General features: G+C 43.9%; 1 protein-coding gene across 4 annotated transcripts in view; it reads left to right on the plus strand.

Annotated features, from left to right (window-relative positions):
• NECAB2 (N-terminal EF-hand calcium binding protein 2) overlaps positions 1 to 25,051 on the plus strand; it is a 378,886-nt gene that overhangs the window by 330,744 nt on the left and 23,091 nt on the right. For 3 of the 4 annotated variants that reach the window (XM_068259472.1, XM_068259475.1, XM_068259474.1), the window contains 4 exons: positions 8,801 to 8,937; positions 19,129 to 19,241; positions 23,295 to 23,312; positions 24,897 to 24,976. In XM_068259472.1, the coding sequence (XP_068115573.1) occupies positions 8,801 to 8,937; positions 19,129 to 19,241; positions 23,295 to 23,312; positions 24,897 to 24,976 (348 nt within the window). The remainder of the gene's footprint in view (positions 1 to 8,800; positions 8,938 to 19,128; positions 19,242 to 23,294; positions 23,313 to 24,896; positions 24,977 to 25,051) is intronic. The other variant, XM_068259473.1, reaches the window with a different exon arrangement.

The following is a 25,051-nucleotide window of genomic DNA, read 5'->3' on the forward strand; positions in this document are numbered from 1 at the left end:
ATATATATATATATATATATATACAGGCCTGGATTTACATCACAGGAGCCTATAGGCACAGATGTCCAGGCACCCTAAACTTCACCCTCCATAAACCTACAAACCCTCGTCACAAGTGTGCTGGCTGGCTCAGCTGTCACTTCTCCCTTACGTCTCATAGGTGTCCCTTAGCATTGTGTACCTAGAGGCACCCTCGGTATTGAGTAGATAGTGATGTCCTCGACTTAAGGGAGATCTCATCAGTGGAATGCCAAAAGCAGGTTGAGTAACATTTACACTCTTGTCATCAGGACTTTGCATAGGGAAGGAGAGAGGAAGTAACTAATGTAGGGGAGTGACCTGCCTTTCCATCATCAGCCGCCTGTAGGCACGTGCCTACAGTGCCTTATGGTAAATCCGGCCCTGTATATATATATATGCTGCAGAATATGTCAGCCCTATATGAATACTAAATAATAATAATTACAATGATTTCCATGCATTCACTAGCTATTTAAGGAAAAGGAGAGGCACTTTTCCTGTTACTACTCTCTAAATTGCCCTTATGATTATTTCAGCTAAATAAATGTGTATATAGAATAGACAGATCAATATTGCAATTATTAGACCCCATGGTAATATCCATTGTCTATATTGTGCATGCAGGTCCACACCCTGCCAGAGATCTGAATATTACACAGCTGTATTGGCTGCATGGTAATTTAGTGGCTAGTGCTCTAGACCAGTGTTCTCCACCCCTTTCCTCAGGGCCCACCAACAGTGCATGTTTTGTGGAAATCCACAAAGGTAGTTAATCAGCTCTGCTGAGACATTTATTACCCCACCTGTGCATGTTTGTGGTTTCCTGCAAAACATGTACTGTTGGTGGGCCTTGAGGATAGGGTTGTGGAACTATGCTCTAGAGTCTGTGATTATTTTTGAATACTTGCCTGCATAGCGTTTATGTTCTCCCTGTCTTTGCTTTGGCTTCCTCCATGCATTCGGCTTCCCTCCCACATTGAAAGAAAACCATAATGATAAGTTAATGGTGCCCCCCAAAATGTGTCCTAGACTATTTAGGGGCAAAGAACTTGCTGTAGTGAAGATTCAATTCTGAGTTGATTTTGAGTTCTGAGTAGATTCCGAGTGTGAGGGACAGTTAGAAACAGGACTGTGAACTCCGAAGCACTGCAACACATAACCGAGCTATATACAGTAAATGTATAAAAGGAGTAACAGCAGCAGAATAATTCTATGTACAGGATGGGCAGTGTAATATTACATCTACTAGGCTTAATAACAGACTTTTGGAAAATACGGTATGTAGGGAGTCAGTCTATGCTGGAAGACCGATTATGCATATTTTATTTTTATTAAATCCCTTTAGTAAAAATTATCTACAGTTCTCCACAGGGATTTTGAAGGATAACCTACCATAGCTATGTACGAATGGGTCCTAGCAGGGGCACAATTAGCACTTTCGCTGTACTTTTATTATTCTTATGCTAGCAGTGGTGCCTCTTGGGAAATATAGCATGGTTATAGGTTGTTTTTTTTATATAGCGTGTGAATGGAGTCCACTGTACAGTGGCCTTATTAAACTTCAGTTTTTTTTCTTTTATTTTTATTAAAGCCATAGCAGCCCCAGTGAAACTCTGTAAGGGAAAAATCACATTCTCAATGAGAGAACACGATCGCTAAAACCCAACAGATTCTAACATTTTTCTATTTTTATTACAATTAAAATTCTTCCTCGGTGCTGGACGTTAACTCCAACTTCGGAGATGCTGCTAGAGCTCATTTATGCTGTTCCTTTTAGCAGAAATGGTTAATTACACTGCCTTAATAATTTCCATTTTCCCATAATCATTAGTAATTGTTTATCTCCATTAAATTACCTCCCACTCCTACACAAATTAGAAGACTGACTTCCAATGTGAAATTCATCTTTGGAGACAAAGCCGCCGGCACATCCCAGAAGAAATAGGAAGAAATGCGTTTCTTTTTATAGCTTTCTGGCTCGTTTGTGATCGTGCGGCATTAGGATGTATGTGGAAGTTCTGTACGGCTCTTTATACAGACGATACCTTGCTGTATTCTTATTTTATCAGTTGTTACCTGCTGTTCCTTAGGGTTCAACGTGTGTTTACAGCTTACAATTTAAACTTGCTTTTCATTTTTGGAATATATAAAAAAGAAGCTAATGAGGGCTGTTTTTAGAAAACCGCACCTGCTGCAAAGCCAGCATTAGCCAAGCTCAGGCACCACAAATCTTGCTGTGTTCATAGCAGAGACTATATTCGGGGCCGGATTTACCCTAAGGCACTGTAGGCACGTGCCTACAGGTGCCTGATGATGGAAAGGCGGCTCACTTCCCTCCCCAAGTGCCTCCCTACTGCCTTATTTATGCAGAGTCCCGAGCGGAGTGTAAATGAGAGGTCACTTACCCAGGTCCTGGCATTCCACTGACCAGATCTCCCTTCAGTCACGGGCACCTCTAGCTTCTTAACCACTTGATGACCCACCCTTTACCCCCCCTTAAGGACCAGCGCTGTTTTTACTGATCTGTGCTGGGTGGGCTCTGCAGCCCCCAGCACAGATCATGTAGCAGGCAGAGAGATCAGATTGCCCCCCTTTTTTCCCCCCTATGGGGATGATGTGCTGGGGGGGGTCTGATCTCTTCTGCCTGCTGGGTGATGCGGGGGGGGGGCACCTCAAAGCCCCCCTCCGCGGCGAAATTCCCCCCTCCCTCTCCTACCTGCTGCCCCCCTGGCGATCGAGGCTGCACAGGACGCTATCCGTCCTGTGCAGCCAGTGACAGGACGTCCCCTGTCACATGGAGGCGATCCCCGGCCGCTGATTGGCCGGGGATCGCCGATCTGCCTTACGGCGCTGCTGCGCAGCAGTGCCGTACAAATGTAAACAAAGCAGATTATTTCCGCTTGTGTTTACATTTAGCCTGCGAGCCGCCATCGGCGGCCCGCAGGCTATTCACGGAGCCCCCCGCCGTGATTTGACAGGAAGCGGCTGCTTCCTGATTAATTAGCCTGCAGCTGGCGACGCAGTACTGCGTCGCTGGTCCTGCAGCTGCCACTTTGCCGACGCACGGTATAAGCGTGCGGTCGGCAAGTGGTTAAAGCAGACCTGAACTTAGTACAGCCTCTCTGCTCTAAAAGATACACAACAACATAATAACCTTTAAACAAAAACAGTTCTTTGTTACAGCTGATAGAAATCCTAAAATTAATCTGCACTGTTTCTACGTCCTGATTCATGGAAGCAGACATAAGGCCCGTTTCCACTAGAGCGAATCTGCATGCGCTTTCTGCATGCAGAATCGCATAACCAATATAAATCAATGGGCTTTTTTCCACATGTCAAAAATTCTGTGCAGTGGACTGTGCAGAAAAAGTCTGCACAGCAGAGCCATCAGAATTCGCACACCGCAAGGTTAGTGTGCGATTCGCCTGTAATGTAATTAATAGGAAAACGCATGTATTTTCATTATGTAAATTTTTCATGCAAATTTGCGTACGTTTTCACTTAACCATTTAGTGACACACTAAGGTATTAAAACGTCATGCTTTACCCTATTAACGGCAACATGACGTTTTAATATGTTGCGCGTTCCCGCCGCCGCTACCGCCGTGTGCAAGCCGCTACCACCGCTGTTTCCGTGATCCTGTGCTGAGTGACTGGGGAAGAGGACCGAGCGGTCCTCTACCCAATCGCAGTGCCTGGAGTGAATGGACCTGACCGCGAACAGCAGCTACGTCCATTCATAAAAACAGGAAATTGTTACATTTCAATAAAGTGTAAAAAAAAAAAAGTGATCACCTCCTATAACGAAGTGTTCACTAGCGCCATCTTTTGGCCAAAAAGTATGTTACACATACAAAATACATACATATACAAGTACATACACATCATTAATAAAATTACACTTCCAACCCTCCCCCCCCCCCCCCCCAAAAAAAAAAAAACCACTTGTAAAAAAAAAAAATCAGCTTAAAATAAATAAATAAATAGTTGCCTTAGGGACTTAGCTTTTTTTTTTTTATGGGGGAAAATTAATTTTAATTTATTACATAGGGGCTGGTAATTATGGCCAGAACGACAAAAAAAACCCAGAAAAATAACACCTATATTTCAAAATAATATATTGTCTCCATACATTGTGATACGGACATAATTTAAAGGGGAACTGAAGAGAGCGGTATATGGAGGCTGTCATGTTTATTTCCTTTTAGACAATACCAGTTGCCTGGCAGCCCTGCTGATCCTCTGCCTCTAATACTATTAGCCATAGCCCCTGAACAAGCATGCAGCAGATCAGGTGTTTCAGTGGTTCAGACTTATAAGTCTGATCTGACAAGACTAGCTGCATGCTTGTTTCTGGTTTTAATCAGATACTACTGCAGAGAATTAGACCAGCAGGGCCGCCAGGTAACTGGTATTGATTAAAAGGAAACAAACATGACAGCCTCCATATACCTCTCTCTTCAGTTCCCCTTTAAACGGTTTAATAATCGGGACAACTGGGCAAATAAAATGTGTTTGTTTTATCCACAGGAGAATGTTTAATTTTAAAACTATAATGGCTAAAAACTGAGAAATAATGATTTTTTTTTCTTTTTTTTTTCTTTTTTTCTCATTAAAACGCATTTAGAATAAAAAAATTCTTAGCAAAATGTACTACCCACAGAAAGCCTAATTGGTGGCGAAAAAAAGAGGTATACAGTAGATCATTTTGTTGTGATAAGTAGTAATAAAGTTATTAGGGAATAAAAGGGAGGGGCACTGACAACTGAAAATTGCTCTGGTCCGTTAGAGTAAAAACCCTTGGGGGTGAACTGGTTAAAATCCATGTAAAAGCACACAGGCACTGACATGGTTTAATTTGCATACTTACAAACAGATGCGAATTTTAACATGCTTTTTCACGTTAAAATTCGCATACAAACTCATGTCAATTCTCATCCGCATGTGAATTCGTTTTCGCATTTTCTACAACGGAATCGCACCACACTAGTGGAAACAGGCCCATATTGTTAACCTGCAGTGCTTTCAAATTGCCTTATCTGTCATCTCTGCCATAGGCAATCATGTGACACGGGAGAGATCAGATTACACTTGTGATCAGACACAAATGAGGGGGAATGCAAAACTTTGTAAATATATGCAGGTGCATTTCTCTATGTATTTCTTCAGTCCGGTGCAAGAGTTCATGTCTACTTTAATACTGAGATTCCTATAGCTACTTAAAGAGGAACTCCAGTGAAAATAATGTAATAAAAAAGTGCTTTACAATAATTATGTATAAATGATTTAGTCAGTGTTTGCTCATTGTAAAATCTTTCCTCTCCCAGATTCACATTCTGACATGTATTACATGGTGACATTGTTACTGTGGGCAGGTTATGTAGCTGCTTCTAGCTGTTCTTGCTGTTACAGACAGCTGTAAACAGCTATTTCCTGTCTGTGAACATTGTTACATTGTGGCAGTTTGCCCAGAGTACCGCGGTCCTCAGAGCTTCTTGTGGGAGGGGTTTCACCACAATATCAGTCATACAGCGCCCCCTGATGGTCTGTTTGTGAAATGCAATAGATTTGTCATGTAAAAGGGGGTAGCAGCTACTGATTGGGATAAAGTTAAATTCTTGGTCGGAGTTTCTCTTTAATACTGAGGATAGCTCTGGTTACCTAATAGTAAGGGGCACCTGTAGCTACCCATGTTGGGAAGGGGAAGTAGGGGAGAGGTGACAGCTTAGCCAGTCAGCACACTTGCAGTGCAGTTCAGCAGGTGTTTGTAAGTTACGGAGGGCAAAGTCTACAGCGCCAGGACCTCTGTGCTTATAGGCTCCTGTGATGTAAATCTGGTACAGCACCACTGATTATCTTTTAACTTCACTTTGCAGCGGATGCTTCTTTCTCCTAAGACTTTCTGACCTTTATTTGCTGGATGACACTTGCGATATTATGCGTATCCTGGGAATCCTAAAGCTTTATCACTGACTGTAAATGGTCTTCTATTTCATTTTGGGATCCCCAACGGGGATAGCCATTAGTAGAATATTGATAAAACTAGCTAGGCCTCTGCTGCTACACCTCTCACCTCCTGCCCCTGTCGCCGCCGCATCGGCGGCAGGTATGTGCGCGCCCCTGTCCTCCTGTAGTGTCCGTCCTCGTGCCGTGCATGTGCGCTTGCAAAAAAGCACAAACACGGACAGGAGAGGACGCATGGAAACTGGGATTTTATTAGATAGGATTACAGTCATTCTACTATTGGGCTGTATGTAATTATGATGGTAAAATATCAGTAATTTTTACTGATATTTTACAATCCCCTATCCTGACACCATTCTCTATTGATACCTTACCCTAACTGACCCCCTGCACCACAATCTATGCCAATATAAGTGCCACCTATGCTGCTAAATTTGCCCTCCACCGATATGCATGCCACCTTATTATAATTATGCCATAGTGACCGAATGGGCGCTGGCATAGCCGCAATTAATATTGCGTTCTATGGGCCACCCATTTTACTGGTGCCGGCGCGGCGCCCATCTTACCTGCTTTGGCCAGCTAGTATGTGCCTTCTCGCTAATCCAGCCAGCCTGCTTTGCAGGCAACCCCCTGATCCAGTGCAGACGTCATCAATAAAATGGAGCAACATGCCTTTTTTAATGTCCTCAATGGAGTCAGAGCAGGATCTGACCTCTCTCCACGTCACATTTTCAAAGGGACAATGGCCTCAATTCACTAAGATCATGCTAGAGATAATAAGGCAAGAGAAAACTTACCTCCACACGTGAGAGAGTTATCTTACCTCTTCATTCCTTAAGTTACCTCTCCTGTAGTTCATTTACCTCCTCTGTAGTTAATTTACCTCCTCTGTAGTTAATTTACCTCGTCTGTAGTTATTTTCACATGCAGCTAATTAACAGCCCGTCTTTAACTCTGGAGTTATTTTAAGGATTGGAGAGTTAATTTAAAGACAGAAGAGTTAACTTTAGGCTTGCCTGAGGTAAAATGTTTCCTGAATACTACATGCCTTATCACCATGGTAACAACTCTAGAAGAGTTATTAAAGACAGGAGATAAGTTTAGTGAATTGAGGCCAATCTCTGTTACCTTGCTTAGGGCCCCATTTCACCATTGGTGCACTAGCCTCGGAAGAAGCAAGGGATACCACCACGAAACGGTCATAAAGCCGTGCACCATAGGCACCCACTGCCCTTGTGATTCCAGCACAGCACAACACACTTTGTTGTTCAAAACTTTTATGAAGTGGAATTGTGAAGATTACATAACGCCATTTACAACGTGTTATTACATACTACTCATTTTTAGTATATGGAAGAGAAATATGAAGGTATTTAACCATATACAGAGTAGAAAGAAAAAATAGAAAAGATCTACTACAGAGATAAGTAGCTGCACAGCACTTTGCTTCATTATCTACGTGATATATATATATATATATATATATATATATATATATATATATATATATATCAACTTGATTTTTGCTGTATGACCACTTTTATATTAAACTTCATTGCTGCCGGAAACTTGCCTTCTGCTTTCTTGTATGTGCTCACCTTATTCCCTCACCTAACCCAGATTAATGAGTAAAGATGTATTTTTGCAGACTCACTAAACTAAGATCTAAAACACACCTAATTAGTTGTGATAGTTTTTTTTGTTTTTTTTTAACACAAACTTTCTCACTTGCATAACTATTTTGTGAAGTCCCTAAAGAAGTACTATATATACGTAAATAATATAATTCACAATAACCCTCATAAGCGAAACAAAAGACTAATGTACAAATGCAAATTTGAATCACCTGGAACTGGAATTTATAGAAGCAAAATATGTTCTTTTCAAACCAGAATGTATATATTGTTCATTATTTCAGTTTTGCTTCTAACTACTTGCAATGGCTGCACATTTAGTTGCTGGGGTTGTGTGTGATGTGTCAGGATTGTCACCAGATGCTATTATGAAGTAGATCCCAAATGGAGTAACTGGTTTGTATGTTCCGGGAAGACCTACTGGGGGGAGAGGGAACAGCGGTGCAAATAGCTGCTCGATATGTCAGTGTCTGCCACCAACTAAGAGGAACATGGTGCTTCTAGGGCTGCATAGCTTTTATACCGCCCCTATTCTCCCCCTATACCACTTTACTCTCCCCACCCCTTTGGTCCCACTACCACCCTCTGCCGTGCATTACTATGTCTTGTTTTGATAACCCTGTTCACATCTAAAATTGGTGCCACCAGCGATCTACGATTTTGTGGGCATTATTTTTTCATCAACCCCGCCCCACCCCGTCGCTCGGGTGGGCGCTGCTTTTTTTTTAAAACCGCTTTTATAAGCGCATTTGCAGAGCGATTGCATTTTTTTTTCACTTCCTGACGTCAGTCAGGAAGTGAACTCTTTGAACCGCAAAAGAATAAATACAATGTATTTATTCTTAAAAGCGCCTGGGAAATCGCTATGCAAAGAGCATTTTCAAGTGTTTTGCAATTTCTCTATACCTTCCATTGAGGCAAAACACCTCAAAAATGGTACAGGGACCGCTTTGCTGAGTGGATTGGAAACGAACCGCTCAGATGTGAACTCTCTCATAGGGAATCATTGCACAAGCTTTTTGATGGCGGTTTTCAAAATCGCCTGAGCTTGAAAAAAGGCATAAAACGCCCTAGATGTGAACAAGCCCCTATTTAGTTATGCCAAGAAAGCTTAATTGAATTGAGTGTACTGTTCAGTGCTGTGGGTTACTCACCGATTTTGTCCCCCTCTGTTTTAGGTGTATGAAAGAGGGACCAACGTCGATCAGTTTGTAACAAGATTCCTGCTGAAGGAGACAGCCAATCAAATCCAGTCGCTTCTCAGCTCTGTGGAGAGTGCTGTTGATGCTATAGATGAGCAGACAAATCAGATCAGGTTAATTAAATTACAGCTCCTAGTTGTGTGTGTGTGTGTGTGTGCGTGCGTGCGTGCGTGCGTGCGTGCGTGTCTGTCTGCATGGAAGCTGTGTAGCATAATGTGAAACGTCAGTTTTTGAGCAATGTTTTTTAAAGTGTGCTGTAGGTAGAAAAAAAAGTCTTGTAAAAGTAATACCTTTTAATGGCTAACTGATAAAGTTAAATAATGAAAGCCTTCTGGGATCTATTCCCCTTCTTCAGGCATATTTCCAGATGTTAGCTGTAGTAAAACACTGATGCAGGTAAATAGCAAACATGAAGATGACAGTTGTGCTGGTTGCTGTTTAGCAGTTAGATGTCAGGTGATCCTTATGTAACATGATTGACTTGGCTTCACGATCTTCAGAAACCTGCTAGATTTCATGTTTGCTTGCATGAGCTCACTGGCTCCAGCCTGCTGATCACATGACATCTAACTGCTAAACAGCAACCAGCACAACTGTCAACTTCATGTTTGCTATTTACCTGCATCAGTGTTTTACTACGGCTAACATCTGGAAATATGCCTGAAGAAGGGGACTAGATCCCAGAAAGCTTGTGTTATTTAACGTTATCAGTTAACAATTAAAAGGTATTACTTTTACAAGACTTTGTTTTTTTTTCTACTGACATACATTGTTTGGCTAACACGGTACAGAAACATTTTTACTATTAAAGGGTGCTGGAACTTCTTAAATCTAAAAATTCCAGGGTCAGTCAGTGCAGTCATAAATGGATTGTGCGCTGAATTTCAATCATATGCCAAATGCAAACTAAAGAGGATCTCAGAGTCACTCTCAACTTCTAATTGTAATTTGAGAACAAAGATGTCAGTTGCAGATGTATAAACCAGTAGGGCATTTGTCGGGGCTTCTTAGTAATGGAGTTATGCAGCAGCTAAAGTGGAACATGTACTACGAGAAATAAATATGACAGCTGACAAACCCAGAGGGCCTTCTATCTAGCCTGCATGTCACATATGCTGATAACAGGAAAAAGAAGTCAAATAAACCAGCTCATAAAGTGATAAACCTTAAAGTGATTCTGACTTTGCGGCTGGCTGGTGCTGATTTGGAAACTTCCGAAGCGGCACAGTTAGTGTACTGGGTCCCTTGCACTTTATTTGCTGCTGCGTTACTCTGTGTGCAGAAAGGGTGACACAATACAAAAAAAAAAAAGTCCCCCCTTCATGTAAAAGGGGCCTTGCAGTTCATGTTCGCACTTTGCATAAGTGTGTTTGCTTTTTCGATTGTGTGAGAGTACCTAGATCTTTATCCTTCACCCTCAATGTGCTGTAAATGCTGTAAAATGTGATGTTTTTTATTGCCTGATTTGTGTGTGTATGGGGGGGGGGGGGGGCAGAGGGGAGGGGGCAAGTTAAAGTATACAAAAAAATAACTCATGTATTCAATAATTTTTTTCATGTGACCCAGCATGGTTTGAAGCTTAATGATAGCACAGCATAGTAGCATCTGCTTTGTGATAATCCGCCTTTATGCTCAGCCATATGAGCCAGGCTTACATTGTTTGACTTACAGATGGAACTCTGGAATAAAGATCTATGTAATGAATAGAAAGGGGTGTTTGGATTGCTGTAAAATATGCATGGTTTGTCACACAGAGATACTGAGGACCAGAGTTTAATTTTTTGGCTAAGTCCTGTGTCTCCATCGAGATAAAACTCACTTAGTGTAACTATGGAAACTACTGGTGTGTAAGCAGCAGATGTATTACAGGAAATCAAGGATGTAGGTGAGCCCAATGCCAGCTAGTCATCGAGGTCATGGTGGAAAACTGCTGTTGTCCTGAATGATAGTATGGTGGCCTTCTGGACTAGACCATGAGCACCTATGAGATGAATCATGCACCATGTTTTTATATTGTTTGATTAGCTAATGTAATTCATTGTTTTTACAAATTGAGCACACACAAAGAAGTCTTGGCCATATTAAAATAAACAGATGCGGAGAGGCACACCTTACCAAGGATAGGTGCTTAACCATTAGGGTGGCCATCCGTCCGGATTTAGGCCGGACAGTCCGGTTTTTGGACTGCTCGTCCTCCGTCCGGCGCAAGGCAAGGGAGGACAGCCAGATGTCCTCCTTTTTGGGCTGTGTGGAGGAGGGAGAGAGCGCAGAGAAGAGGGAGCGGTGGGCACAGTGGGAAAGGGGGGACATCTCCCCACCCTCTCCTCACCTTTGCCCCCCCCCCCTTCCTCGCTCTACCCTCTAGAACTAAAGTTTTGGGGTGACTGGCATCGGGCGGGACTTACCTCTGCCTCGCTCCAAGCGCTGCGTAGTGATGTCCGGTTCATGAGTCATTTCAGCCTGTTCTTTCCTGTGAGTGTAATGATCTGACTCATCCACTGAACCGAATCAGTTCAGTGGATGAGACAGGAACTGCAGCTGAACACAGTGTGCAGCTGCAGTTCCTGTCTCATCCACTGAACTGATTCGGTTCAGTGGATGAGTCGCATCACAGGAAAGAACAGGCTCAAATGACTCATGAGCCGAACATCACTACTGCTTCGCCGTGGAAGGAGGCAGGTAAGTCCCACCCGCTGCCAGCCACCCCAAAACTTTAGTTCTAGATGGGAGAGAGAGGAAGGGGGAGCCCAAAGATGAGGAAAGGGGGGGAGATGTCCCCCCTTTCACACTGCTGTACCTACCGCTCTCCCTTCACTGAGCTCGCCCCTCCTGCCAGGGGACACCTGGCTAACTATTCTAGGGACACCTATAGACCTGGCTACATATACTTGGGACACCCATAGCCCTGGCTACATATACTGGGGACACCTATAGAACTAGCTACATATACAGGTGACACTATACACCTGGCTATCTGTACTGGAGACACCTATACACATGGCTCACTATTCTGGGGGAACCTGAAGACCTGGCTACATATACTGGGGACACCTATAGACCTGGCTAAATATACTGGGGACACCCATAGACCTGGTTAAATATACTGGGGACACCTATAGACCTGGCTAACTACTCTGGGGACACCCAAAGACCTGGCTACCTATTCTGGGGACATTATACACCTGGCTACCTATTCTGGGGACATTATACACCTGGCTACCTATTCTGGGGACAACTATACTCATGACTACTTATACTGGGGACACCTATAGACCTGGCTACCTATGCTGGGGGTACCTATTTTGGGGTAACTGCTGTCAGATTATCTGTATTTATGGGGAACGTCTGCTGCCAGATTTTGCGTATTTTGGGGAACTGCTGCCAGATTGTGTATGTTTGGGGGACCACTGCTGCCAGATTACATGTATTTTGGGTGTTATGTGTATTTTGGGTGATCTGCTGCCAGATTTCGCATATTTTGGGGAACTGGTTCCAGATTATGTGTATGTTGGGGTGAACTGCTGCTGCCACATTGTCTATTTTGGGGTAACCACTGCCATATTATTTGTATTTTGCAGGAACTTCTACCAGATTACGCGTATTTTTGGTGAAATGCTGTCTATTTTGGGGGGCTACACTACGGCAGAGCTCAAACTTCCCCGGCAGACAATTTACACCACTGCTAAGGTCATGTATATTTGGCCCCACCCATGACCCCACCCATGACCACGCCCACGTTATGCTTGACCACACCCACTTTTGGCACGCTCAGTACGATGTCCTCCTTTTCAGGGTGTGATGTCCTCCTTTTTGGGGTTCTGCAAGTGGCCACCCTATTAACCATTCATGTGAAGCAACATCTGATGCAGTTCAGAGAGTTGAAAGGACTGGTTAGTACTCCAGCTTTTCACAAGCAAATTGTAACGATTGTGGAATTCTCTCCGTGATCAGCGCACAAGACGTGCGCTGACACTGCGGAAATCCTCCACAAGCGTATAATTTGAGGGAACCCAGCAAAAGGTGCAATGCACCTGTAGAGGGAAATTCCTGTCGGCAGGTGGAGCTGTGGAGTGCAGAGGAACAGCTCCTCTGCCCTGCCACACACGCCAGACAGGAATTGCATGAAGGAAGAAACGCAGGGCAAGATAGCCCTGAAAGAGAGAGATCAAAGTGACAGAGGGTATGTGTGTCCACCAATCTAGTCGCCACCCTGCGACGATGAACACACAACCATGAAGAACAGGTGAGAAGCAATCGCCAGAGATGGCGATTGCTAACAGCGACACAAGACTGAATAAGCACAGATGAGGAATGTATGTATGTCCACCAATCTAGCCGCCAACCTGCGACGGCGGACACACAACAGAGGAAACCAAGTGAGAACACAATCGCAAGAGAAGCGATTGCGAAGAGATTGAGCAAAGGGACAGATTGTATGTGTGTGCCCCAATCTAGTCGCCAACCTGCGACGGTGCACACACAACAGCAGATATGAAATAGGAACGCAATTGCGAGAGAGGCGATTGCCAGAGGTGACACAAGGCTACAGCTAGGCAGAGCATGAGAGTAGCAAAGGCACAGCAAATCATACAATGAGAAGATAAGGAAAATAACAAACACTAACTAAACGCGAACACCGCACTCATTCGCAACAGTGCATGCGTTTATGCGCGGTCTCCGCGTGTTAAGCACAACAGAGACAAGCACGCCTAACTAACCACCGACAGACAAACATGAAACAGAAGACGCGAGCGCTTGCTTAACGGTTACCTCACCGAGCCTCCAGCAAGCGTTCGTAGCAGACAAGACAGATACACGAAAACAGGAATAAGTGAGAGATATGATCCACTGCTCTTTCCGCCAGAGCAAGTGCGATCCAAGTACAGCAAGAGAGATGGAGATCAGACGGATCCACAGCACTAGCGCAAGGCGAGTGCGATCCAGGAATAGAAACAGAGCGAGCTGGATCCACTGCTCTTTCCGCCAGAGCAAGTGCGATCCAAGTACAGCAAGAGAGATGTAGATCAGACGGATCCACAGCACTAGCGCAAGGCGAGTGCGATCCAGGAATAGAAACAGAGCGAGCTGAATCCAGTGCTCTTTCCGCCAGAGCAAGTGCGATCCAAGTACAGCAAGAGAGATGGAGATCAGACGGATCCACAGCACTAGCGCTAGGCGAGTGCGATCCAGACAAGACAGATCAGATGAGATAGCTGGTAGCAACCGCTGCTCCAGCTATACTCCAAGAACAAAGATCAGAACGACTTCCTGTCGACCACCGCTGGGACAGGACAATCGCAACAGACAAACAAAACAGATATGCAATCCTAACTGCACTAGGGAACCTGCCTAGTGCAGTCCCAGGAATAACTCTAGGCTAATCTTCAAACAATAAGCAAGGCTGACACTCCAGGAGTGTTTCACAGGACTAACCCTTATGACCAGCCCAGGTCTGTGATATCACATGGTATATATAGAGCAAGCCTACAAAGGATGTGGCTAGGCAATCTGCATGACAAACGTATGCAAATTCCTCAGCAGCAAGCTGCAAAACTGACAAAAGGTCTCTCTTCCAGAGACCTGCAGAATGCAGACCTGAACAGTGGCCAAAAAGCTGCCTGCCTGCGCAGGCAGCCGAGCAGATCCTCACACAAATCAAGTCTTTATTCTTCAATACATGTGTAAAATCACCGCAATGCTTACAATTAATTCAGGGCCACGGAGTGTCCCCTTCATCAGAACAGTGCAGACATAAAAAACAAAAACCTTCGTGGACCCGAAACAATTGTCAACATTGCAATAATTTTACACATGTATTGAAGAATAAAGACTTGATTTGCTTGTGAAAAGCTGGAGTGCTAACCAGTCCTTTCGACTGGTTGGCCATATTAAAGGACCACTATCGTGAAGAAAATGTCAAATATAAAATACATGTATACACATACTTAGGAAAAAAATGTATAGTGCATTTCAATTGGGTAAAAAATATTCCTCTATGTCACTGTTACTTGACGGGGGCAGTACAATTCTATAGGTTTCAGACTAGTACATCTCCTCATAGGGGGTTTATCAGTATCTCCTCCATTTTTTACAAAAGCAGTCCCTGGAAAGCATCTATGCAAAGAAAAGGAAATCCATGAGAATCCCCTATTAGGAAATGAACTAGTCCAAAACCAGTCAGATATTTACTGCCCACTGTAAGCGTCAGAAACATGCAAGAAAATTAATTCCAGTTTACTCTGGGAAAAATGTACTTCTTATAAGCATGGGTACTCATGTATTTTAAATGTTACCATTTTTTATAGTAGAGGTCCTTTAACTGAAGAGGATCTCCACTACCTGTGGTAAGAACCATGGGGGAGGGGATAACAAGATCGCAGGGGAGAACACATTCCATTTTGTGAAACTGTGGAACTGATTGGGCTGCTTTACAACCTCCTCAGTCGCTTCTGCCAGGTGCAAGTAACATTTAAAGCCTTACTTGATCCTCCCATTTTTAACCTTTTTCAGCTGCACAGCGCGAGTCTCACGTCCGCTACAGCCTCAGGGATGCGACACTCACATCTGTGCAGTTTGCGGAGCTGCGCGTGCGATCCTGTGGGCGGATCACGATGGTCCTGGAGACGGGGGGGATTGGTGGCAGGGGGCAGAAGTCAACTGAGCCAAGCTGTTCTTGTACAGTGAGAAAGATCACTGTTTTTGCTCAAAAACAGTGATCATTCTCAGATGAAGGACCGATTTTGATGCCACGCTCACTCCCACTCACTCATTCCCAACCCTCCGGCCGCCGATAGTTAGATTAATGAATGTGAACCTTGTTCCCATTCATTCTTCTCCCCTCTAGGTCCCTGTGATCGCCGGCATCAATAAGATGCCTTTGTCACTTCCGAAGTAACACAGCCACGGATTACTTCCTATTTGTGTACTTATAGTACTCAATAGAAAATAATGTGCGAGGACATCTTGTGGCTAAATAGTAAAATTACACCTGCAGACATTAGGGACTAAAACTTTTTTAATATGTATGTCAAGAGGGTATATTATTGTTATTAAATTATGTGCTTGCAATTAGTGATGGATGTAAAACTGAAAAATGCACCTTTATTTCCAAATAAATTATTGTCACCATACATTGTACTAGGTATATAATTTCAATGGTGCAATAACAGGGACAAATGGACAAATAAAATGTGGCTTTTATCCAAAGTTTTACATTTTAGCCGAAAACTGAGAAATAATGTTTTTTTCCCATGTTGTTCTTATTATTCCCTTTAAAATGCATTTAGAATAAAATAATACTTAGCATAATGTACCACCCAAAGCGCTGACAACAGAGACAGAGAGCAGTATAGGAAGGGTGTGGGTAGGGTGATAGTGTGTTCAGCAGTGAGGACTTTTTTTCTAGTTGGGCAGCACGGTGGCGTAGTGGTTAGCTCTCTCGCCTTGCAGCGCTGGGTCCCTGGTTCAAATCCCAGCCAGGGCACTATCTGCAAAGAGTTTGTATGTTCTCTCCGTGTCTGCGTGGGTTTCCTCCGGCACTCCGGTTTCCTCCCACATTCCAAAAACATACGGATAAGTTAATTGGCTCCCCCTAAAAAAAATTGGCCCTAGACTACAGTACTTACACTACATAATATAGACATATGGCAATGGTAGGGATTAGATTGTGAGCTCCTTTGAGGTACAGTTAGTGACAAGATATATATATATACACTGTACAGCGCTGCGTAATATGTCGGCGCTATATAAATACTAAATAATAATAATAGTATGTGAACACCCTCACTTCCTGCATCCACCGACATTTGTGGTTGCCTCCTGTGTCACCTGATTCCTAAAGTAAATGTCTGTAGAATAACTGCATTACTGTATGCTGATCTCTTAGCAGCGTTAGCAATGGCAAAAAAGTGCCATGGCAGTTTATCAGGAGTGGCTATGGCTCACAAAACCAGTGTTTTGTGTCATAGAAGCATGGTTTAAACATTTATTCAGGCTACTCTATTACAACTTGTCGTCCACGCAAACCATTTGTATGCTTCAAACGCACATTAAATCGCTTGAAGTGACATTTGTTACACACTGAGTCCAGGTGGATATATAGAAAATGGTGACACAAAGCTACATACACACTTATTTTTTTTTTGTTTTCAAAATATTTTATTGTGATAATATTCATGTCATAACATGCCATCGGTTTTACATGACGATAACCGTGTATATCGGAATGTTATATTGCAGACAGTTGGTACCACATTTTTTATATAACTAAGCAGGAAACTAGTCCAAGTAATGGACTATATTCTTAAGTAATAAACAAAACAGAAACAAATAAACACCTGGAAAGATCATTCTGGGAAAGGTCACTGTAAAGACACCTTTCTCGGCAGTAGAGAGTATCATGGAGATGAAAAAAATTCAAACTTAGAGGGCAGTCCTTATCTAATATGTGACAAACGTCAACATTAGAGTCAAGGGACACCTGTACTTGCACTAGATTTGCTGACAATTGACCAGTGAAAATCTAGTGTCTATCTGTAGGTTAAGAAAAGTTATCTTTATCTCTGGAGGCGTGTATGTAAAAAGGGCAGCGGAGATAGAATATTGGTAAAATTACAGATTTTCTACTCGTTAACCACTGAATGACCAGCCAACGCCAATAGGCAGTGGCTGGTTGCAGTGGTATTTCCATGGAAACGAGCGGCCGTTCCATGTCAGTTCACGGCGGGGGGGCTCCGTGAACAACCTGCGAGCCTCCGATCGCGGCTCGCAGGCGAAATGTAAACACGAGAGGAAGAAATCCCTGGTGTTTACGTCGCACGGAGCTGCTGTTGCAGCAGCACCGTAAAGGAGATCGGCGATCCCCAGCCTCTGATTGGCCAGGGATCGCAGGCATCTGATAGGCTGAAGCCTATCAGAGGCGATACAGGACGGATCGCCGTCCTGTACCGCCCATAGTAAGGAGGAGAGGTAGGGCGGAATAGCGCTGCGGAGGGGGCTTTGAGGAGCCCCCCCGCTCGGCAGTAGGCAGCGGCGGCGATCAGACCCTCCCAGCAGGACGTCCCCCTAGTGGGGGAAAAAGGGGGGGGGAAGTCTGATCGCCCTGCCTCAAACCTGATCTGTGCTGGGGGCTGAAGAGCCCACCCCAGCACAGATCAATGAAAATTCAGCCGTTCCTTATGTGGTTAATTCCGATAGTAAAATATTGCTAATCAGGGATGAGCTCCAGATAAAATTCAGATGAAATCCGAATGAGTTTCATTCGGATATCATCCTCTAATTAGTGCACCTGAGCAAGTGTGTGTGTGTGTGTGTATGTGGGGGGGGGGGGGGGGTAAACTTACCCAGCAGCCTTCTTTTTTAACCCGTCCCATGCTGCGTTTCAAGCCACGTCACGTGACTACAAACACTTCCTCTTTCCGGGTTGAACGGGAAAGCAAAGTAGTCACGTGGCGTGGGACGGGTTAAAAGGAGGAGGCTGCTGGGTAAGTTTAACCGCACCCCCCCTCAAACACTCCCCCCCCCCCCCCCCACCGCACACACTCACTCAGGTGCAGTATTTAGAGGATGAATTCCAAATGAAACTTTGGAAATCTTTACCAATATTTTCTTATGACTTTACCCACTAGCCCAACGCTAGCCCTCCCTCTCAATGCCTAACACTAATAACTTACCCTCTGGTACTGCCTAACCTACCGTGGAGCCCCCTAACCCTAAAACCACTATTCTTGGTTATTAACTTTGCCGTTCCCAGCTGCACCACTTTGGACCAGGGCGCTTAAGGCGCCCTTGTTACCTGTTTGGCCCTGGAGCCCACTTACACGTTTAGCATGAATGTGATGAAACGCGTAGGATTTCACTTTATCTGCATGAGTCTCTATTTGTACTGCGCTGTCCCATACCGCATGTCCAGCAGTGTGGCTCAAGCACTGATGTCTATAAGTTATGTTCACACCAGATGATTGCAGACGTACAGAGACAATTCTCAGATTGTAGCAGCAGCAGATCCTGAGCGAAGCAGCTGCCTTCCTGTAGCAAGCTCCGTCTGTCAAGGCTTCATTTACTGATAAATTAGTTAGACATTTTGCTCAGTAGGACATTATATTATTGTTGCTAACTCATTTGGAGTGGAGGTTACAGTGATCCATCTCAGTCATCATGCAGGAGAAAGGGAGATGCTCTTGTAATGAGCTGATAACTAGGAGATAAAACCAACACAGGGAAAGTGGAATATATTTATAACGCCGGGCTAATCTATCCACATGAGACTCCCAGAACTGAGTTATATATACAATTTTCTCTTCTAGGCACTGCCATAGCAAGGAACCGGGGATGATGGATGGCTGGTATGACAGTCCTGTGCCACCTTACCCTGCCAGCAGGAGCTCCACTAAAGAACTGAGGAAAAGCGTCAAAAGCAGTGAGCAGAACATTTGAATTTTAACTTCAAACTCAGCAAAATACTGGTTTACCCATCCACTACCCATTGCTGTCCAATGCTTAAACGTCAAAACATCCAGAAGTACCATTAAGTCAGTGTCAGAATTCTAATCCTGTACCTCTGCTGTAAATCTTTCCAGGGTTAGTAACCCTGTAACATCTCTCACCAGCAGCTTTCCTATACTAGGCAAAGCCCCACCTTTGCAGAAACTCATAGGCTGGTACACAATCCATACCCCAAAAACTCTCCTTCAGAAATGGGAGGGGGTGGAGAAGACCGCCACACCAGTGGTCACATGATTGCAGCATTGAATTTAAAGTATTCTATGCAATAACCAGAGAGCCATGGACAGTTTGTGGAGGTACTAACCTACAAATAAAGCTTAAAGTAACAGGAATATAGAGGCTGCAATTGTATCCCCTCATAAAGCAGACCTCTATTCCTACTGTTTTATTTCATGAAGGCGGTTATGATTAGGGATGATCAATGATATGCACATTTTCAGAGTTTATGTAAATGTTTATGCAAATATATGCAGCTTGAAAATGACCCAAGTCCCACCCAGGTTTAAAGCTAATGGAAATCGATATTTAAATTAAAAAAAGTCAGATACTCCCCTCGGGCCTAATGAGCCTTCCCTCTCCTCTCCCGGTGCCATCCGTGCTGCGCTGGCTCCCCCGTTCTCATCCCCTGCCGAGGGGACTTCGGAAGTCTTCGGGAGCCGAGTTCTCCTAAAGACAGGCAGCTCCATTATGACGCACACGCGAGTGTGTCATAGAGGGCGCTCGCGCGTGCGCAGTGTAGAACGGCCCGTCTTCGGGAGCACTCAGGCTCCCGAAGCATTTCCGAAGCCTCCCTTCGGCCGGGAAAAAGCGGTATTTGACCGAAATGGTTGAATACCGCTACAGGGGAGCCAGCGCAATAGAGGGGACCAGGAGAGGAGTGGGGATGCTCTATGGGACTCAGAGCCTCTCTCTCCTTAGGTGAGTATCTGACTTTTTTTTTTTCAATTTCGGTTCCCATTCACTTTAAATTGATTTGTCTATTTTCAGGCCGCATATATTTGCATAAAAATGTACCTAAATTTGCATATCGCTGATCATCCCTAGTTATGATTATTATTTTCACATAGATGGGAAACTCAGACTCCCACCTGAACATTATGCAAAGGTCAGTTCCTGGTTAGACATCTGCTATAAAAGTGCCACTAGCCTGGATGTTATGTTCATTTTTTTATTCTTCAGAAGTCACATCTGCACTTTGCATGGCAGCCTGAACAACTGTTACACAGGTTCTGGGTCAATCGTGCATCAAATATTTAAGACTCAGAATTGTCAAAGTCCCCGTGTTATAACAGCCCGCTACAGGGTCACTTTAAATTTCCACCACATTGATACTGCCTTAAATTAGATCTTGAGTAGGTGGACCTTCTGCTCAGCTGCAATGACAGCATTAGCTTCCTTGTTGTTTAAGTGCTGGACAACACCATATGAAGACAATCACTCTCTCTTTCTGATCTACACAAACTGTTTGGGTCAGAAAGCGATCTAAGCTCAAAATTGATTACACTAGTCCAGGGGTCCCCAAACGTTTTGGGGTCGAGGGCCGGGTCAACATACTTTAGACTACTGGGGGGCCGGAGTATACATAAAATGATGTAGAAGTCTTTGCGGGCCAGACAGTGAAGCATATCTAGGTGACAACCTGCAGTCTAAATGGACAGCCGTGTCACCTAATGTGGAATTTGATTGGAAACCAGCGAATTACTGCTTTCTGGCTTCCATGTATTGGTCGGTGCCAGCACTGCTATTCTAAATGCGGACCACCAATATTTAAAGATGAAGCTGACCGCATCTATAAGTAATACATTTTAGGTGTGGAGGGCTGGTAAAAAAGCCTCAGAGGGCTACATTTGGCCCGCGGGCCTTAGTTTGAGGACCACTGCACTAGTCCTTTGACTTACCTCTGTCTTGCGATACTCTCTTAGAGATAATCCATAGTAAGTTTAACAATAATATGAATACTTTATTGTATTATTATTTAGTGCTGATATCTTCTACAGCACTTTACATATTCCATATTTATGTCACTAACTGTTCCTCACCATTGCTCACAATGTTATCCCTACTATAGTCATTCATATTTAGAAACACACACTTGTCACTAGGACATGCCCTATAGGTATCAAATCGGGTGTTATAAACCTGATATATATTTATTCACGATAAAAGATCGATAAAAAACACCAATATATCCTGGTGTTATATGCAGTGACACTGACTGTATATACAGTATAGTACTATGTTGTGGGGGTCCTGGCTGATCCCCCTCCACTTGTTCAGGATGACAGTGGGGTGTAGCTATCCCACACTAGTACTATGTGGTGTCCTGCCAAAGGGTGGTATAGACCTTAGTGTGATTGCAAGGTGTGGTATTTATAAACCACTTGCAGCAAACACCTACAGATATAGGTCCTATATACACCCCTTGTGGGAGGCTAGATTACAATAGTGCTAAAAACGTGCATAGTGCTGTACATAAAAAGTCCTTAATGAGATCACATTTCACCTAAAACGGCTTCCTCAGAAGGTGCTATACATATAATACAAAGTGCTATACAAAATACACATCCCCACTAAATCAGATTAGCAAAATGCCCCCCATTTCTGATCGCCCCAGTCAGAACCTATCACAGAGCTTTCATTCATATTTAGGGAGGGAACCAATTAACTTACCAGTATGTTTTGGTGTTCTAGGCGGAAACTCAGACAAGCACAGTGAGCATATGCACACTCCGTGCAGATAGTATCAGGTTTGAAACGGGGACCCCAGTGCTGCTAGGGGGCAAGAGTGTATGCACTATGCCACTGTGCAACCCTATGAGGACAACATATGAGAGCATTACAAAAGCAAATCTCATATGCTAGGTAAACACTATGATGAGAAGCAAGCATGTAGACTTTGCCTATAAAATAAAACTGCCCAGATTCTGCTAAGGTGATTGGCCACATCTCCTTTTCTTGTAAAGCTATAGAGACTAAGGCCTCAATTCACGGAGCATTATCAAACGTTTATCAAACACTTTATCAAACGTTTGATAATTTACCTCATGGGTAAAATCTCACTAAGGTGTTATATATTTGTTGAACGTTTTATCGGTAAAACATTCGATAAATATATAACACCTTAGTGAATTTAAAATGAGATTTTACCCATGAGGTAAATTATCAAACGTTTGATAAAGTGTTTAATAAACGTTTGATAATGCTCCGTGAATTGAGGCCTAAATGACACAAGTGAATACTGGAGAAACAGTGAGCAGCATAGAGAACACAGTAGCACTTATACAATTCATTTTTTCTTTTGAGTTTTTTCCTAGGATATAGTTTCAAAACTTGTCAAAAGGCTGTCTTTTAAACCACCCGCAATAAGAAAATACAGTAGCGTCTCTGTTAACTGGGACTCTTTCAACTGGCCGTTTCAGTCAACTGGCAGTAAATGGGTGGAGCCATGGGGCCTGCCTCTCTCAATCACTCATTTTGCAGAGCTGCGTACAGTGGAAACCACTTACCAGACCTCTGGCTGCCGGTCTTCTTCACTTCCTGCAGCTGTCTGCTGGATTGAGGGTGAATCCTTCCACCAGTTGTAATTGATTATTGATTGATTTGGTGGTAAATCGAGATGTTCAGTGAGATGCTAATAATTCTGACTTGCATGTTTTATGCAGCTTGGAATTAGGCCAGTCAAATGCACTTCCTGGCAGTTTTCTTTGGTTCAATTCCAAACTGCATAATGTTTACATGATATTGACACATAAGCCACAATTATTGGCATGGCAATGGCCTTCTCTAGAGGTGAATCTATGGGATTCACCTCTACAGGGTAATTCAATAAGCTGCAGTATAGTAGGAGCATATCTTCAGATAATGGCACTTAGTTTAGTCTTGAAATTACAACTTGTATGCTGTTTATATTTAAGTTTGTATGTGTTTTTTTTTCTCCTTTCTCTTCATGCGTTACTCACTCTGACAGTGTTAGTATATGGTACAGGTCAGTTTTTCGCAGCCCTGTATGTGAGTTGTTTAAGTTGTTAGAATTTCATGGAGAACTCCAAGCAAGGCATAGAATACCATGTGAATAGGTATTTCTACTTTAATCTGTCTTTAAATTTGCCGTTAACGCTACTGTGCAGCCATATAATGTTGTACAGAGGATACGGTAGAATCCTGGGCGCATCCTCCAGAATTAACCTTCCTCCAGTCCACACAGCTCCTGTTCTTCCTTCTCTGGGTCCCTTGTCACCCAGGGTCACTGTCACCACTATGAGGTTCTAGTAGCCACTTCTTCCATTACTTAGTTCAGATAAAAGAGCCAGGGGGCAGCTTTGATTGGCTGGGCTACACCGTGACTTCCTGCAATGCCACTCTCTCATGGGCGGCATTGCCGGAAGTCATGTGGCGAGCAGAGGAAGAAAAGTAACCTCCCAAAACTCTTCCCCCCCCCCCCACACTCTTTACTTTTGCCGCAAATAGCTGGAGGGGAAGCAGGGACGGGGGGGGGGGGGGGGCAGGTGAGGGAGAGGGGGCGACCCCCTCCCCGCCGCTGTGCCCGCTACCCCCATGCCCTGGCTGCTACCCCCCAGGCTACCTGGGGGACACCTATTGGGGTGACATGAATGGGAGAAGCAGGCAGTAGGCTATGCGGATCTCCCTCCGTTTTGTGTGCAAGAATAGCCTGTGTAGAGGCAGATCTGTTTTTGCACTGCCTTCCACTACCCCTCCTGTATCCGGATCCATGTGCGGTCCGGGAAAATGCTGCAAATCTGGAACGTCCTTTCAGGTTTTGAAAACGGTTCCCCCTAAATGCAGACGGATCTGTTCTTTTTGGTTGTGTGAAGACGGCAGCTATTTTTAACATTGCTATCCGTGGCTCCGGTTTTGATCCGAGCTGAAAACCGGAGCCACGGATACGTTTTTTAGAGCAAGCACGAACCGGCTCTTATTGCAGGATTTATATTAGCTGTAACAAAGAAATGTTTTTCTTTAAGGGCATATTCACAGTGGGACGTTGCGGTTTAATGCGACATTAAAACCGCAACCTGTCTGCGTTTAGAGGTAACACACTGTAAACAGTGATTTACCACAACGCAACATTTTCAACGCAATGATAACGTCACACTGTGAACGGCCCGTAGGATTATTATTGCAGTTTGGTAAGCTGTGTTGTATGACTTAATAACGCAGCTCCCCAACGTGGCACTGTGAATGTGACCTTAAGGTTATTATGCTGTTGCGTATCTTTTAGAGCAGAGAGGAAGTTCTGAGATCAGGTCCACCTTAATTTTTTAGATGAATATAACTGCAAACCAAAAAGATACATTTATTCCTTCGAATCTTTAATCATTTCTATTCAGCCTGTAACTGTATTGTCATTTTCTGTTTTGGTTGGAGTTCTCCTTTAGTAGTTATTCCTTGTTCTGAGTGGTGTAGCACACCCTGATAGCAGTGTCCATACTCCTGTCACAACTCCTGACTAACACATGACCTGAGACCTACTGACCCCCTCCTATAACTGACATTTTGTGGGAACAGTGCTGAGTAGGAGGCTGTATGTGTTGTGTTTCTGTGCATGCAGGCTGCTCAGATGTGAAGGAAGAAGGCCTGGAGGCTCAGATTAATCGACTGGCTGAGCTGATCGGAAGACTGGAAAACAAGGTGACTCATTGTTCTGTGATTGGAGCTGCTCTGTCTGTTGGTATCACTGTGACCTGCTCTCAAGCCACACAGCTC

The sequence above is a fragment of the Hyperolius riggenbachi genome, chromosome 11, assembly GCF_040937935.1.
Source record: "Hyperolius riggenbachi isolate aHypRig1 chromosome 11, aHypRig1.pri, whole genome shotgun sequence".
Lineage (NCBI taxonomy): Eukaryota > Metazoa > Chordata > Amphibia > Anura > Hyperoliidae > Hyperolius > Hyperolius riggenbachi.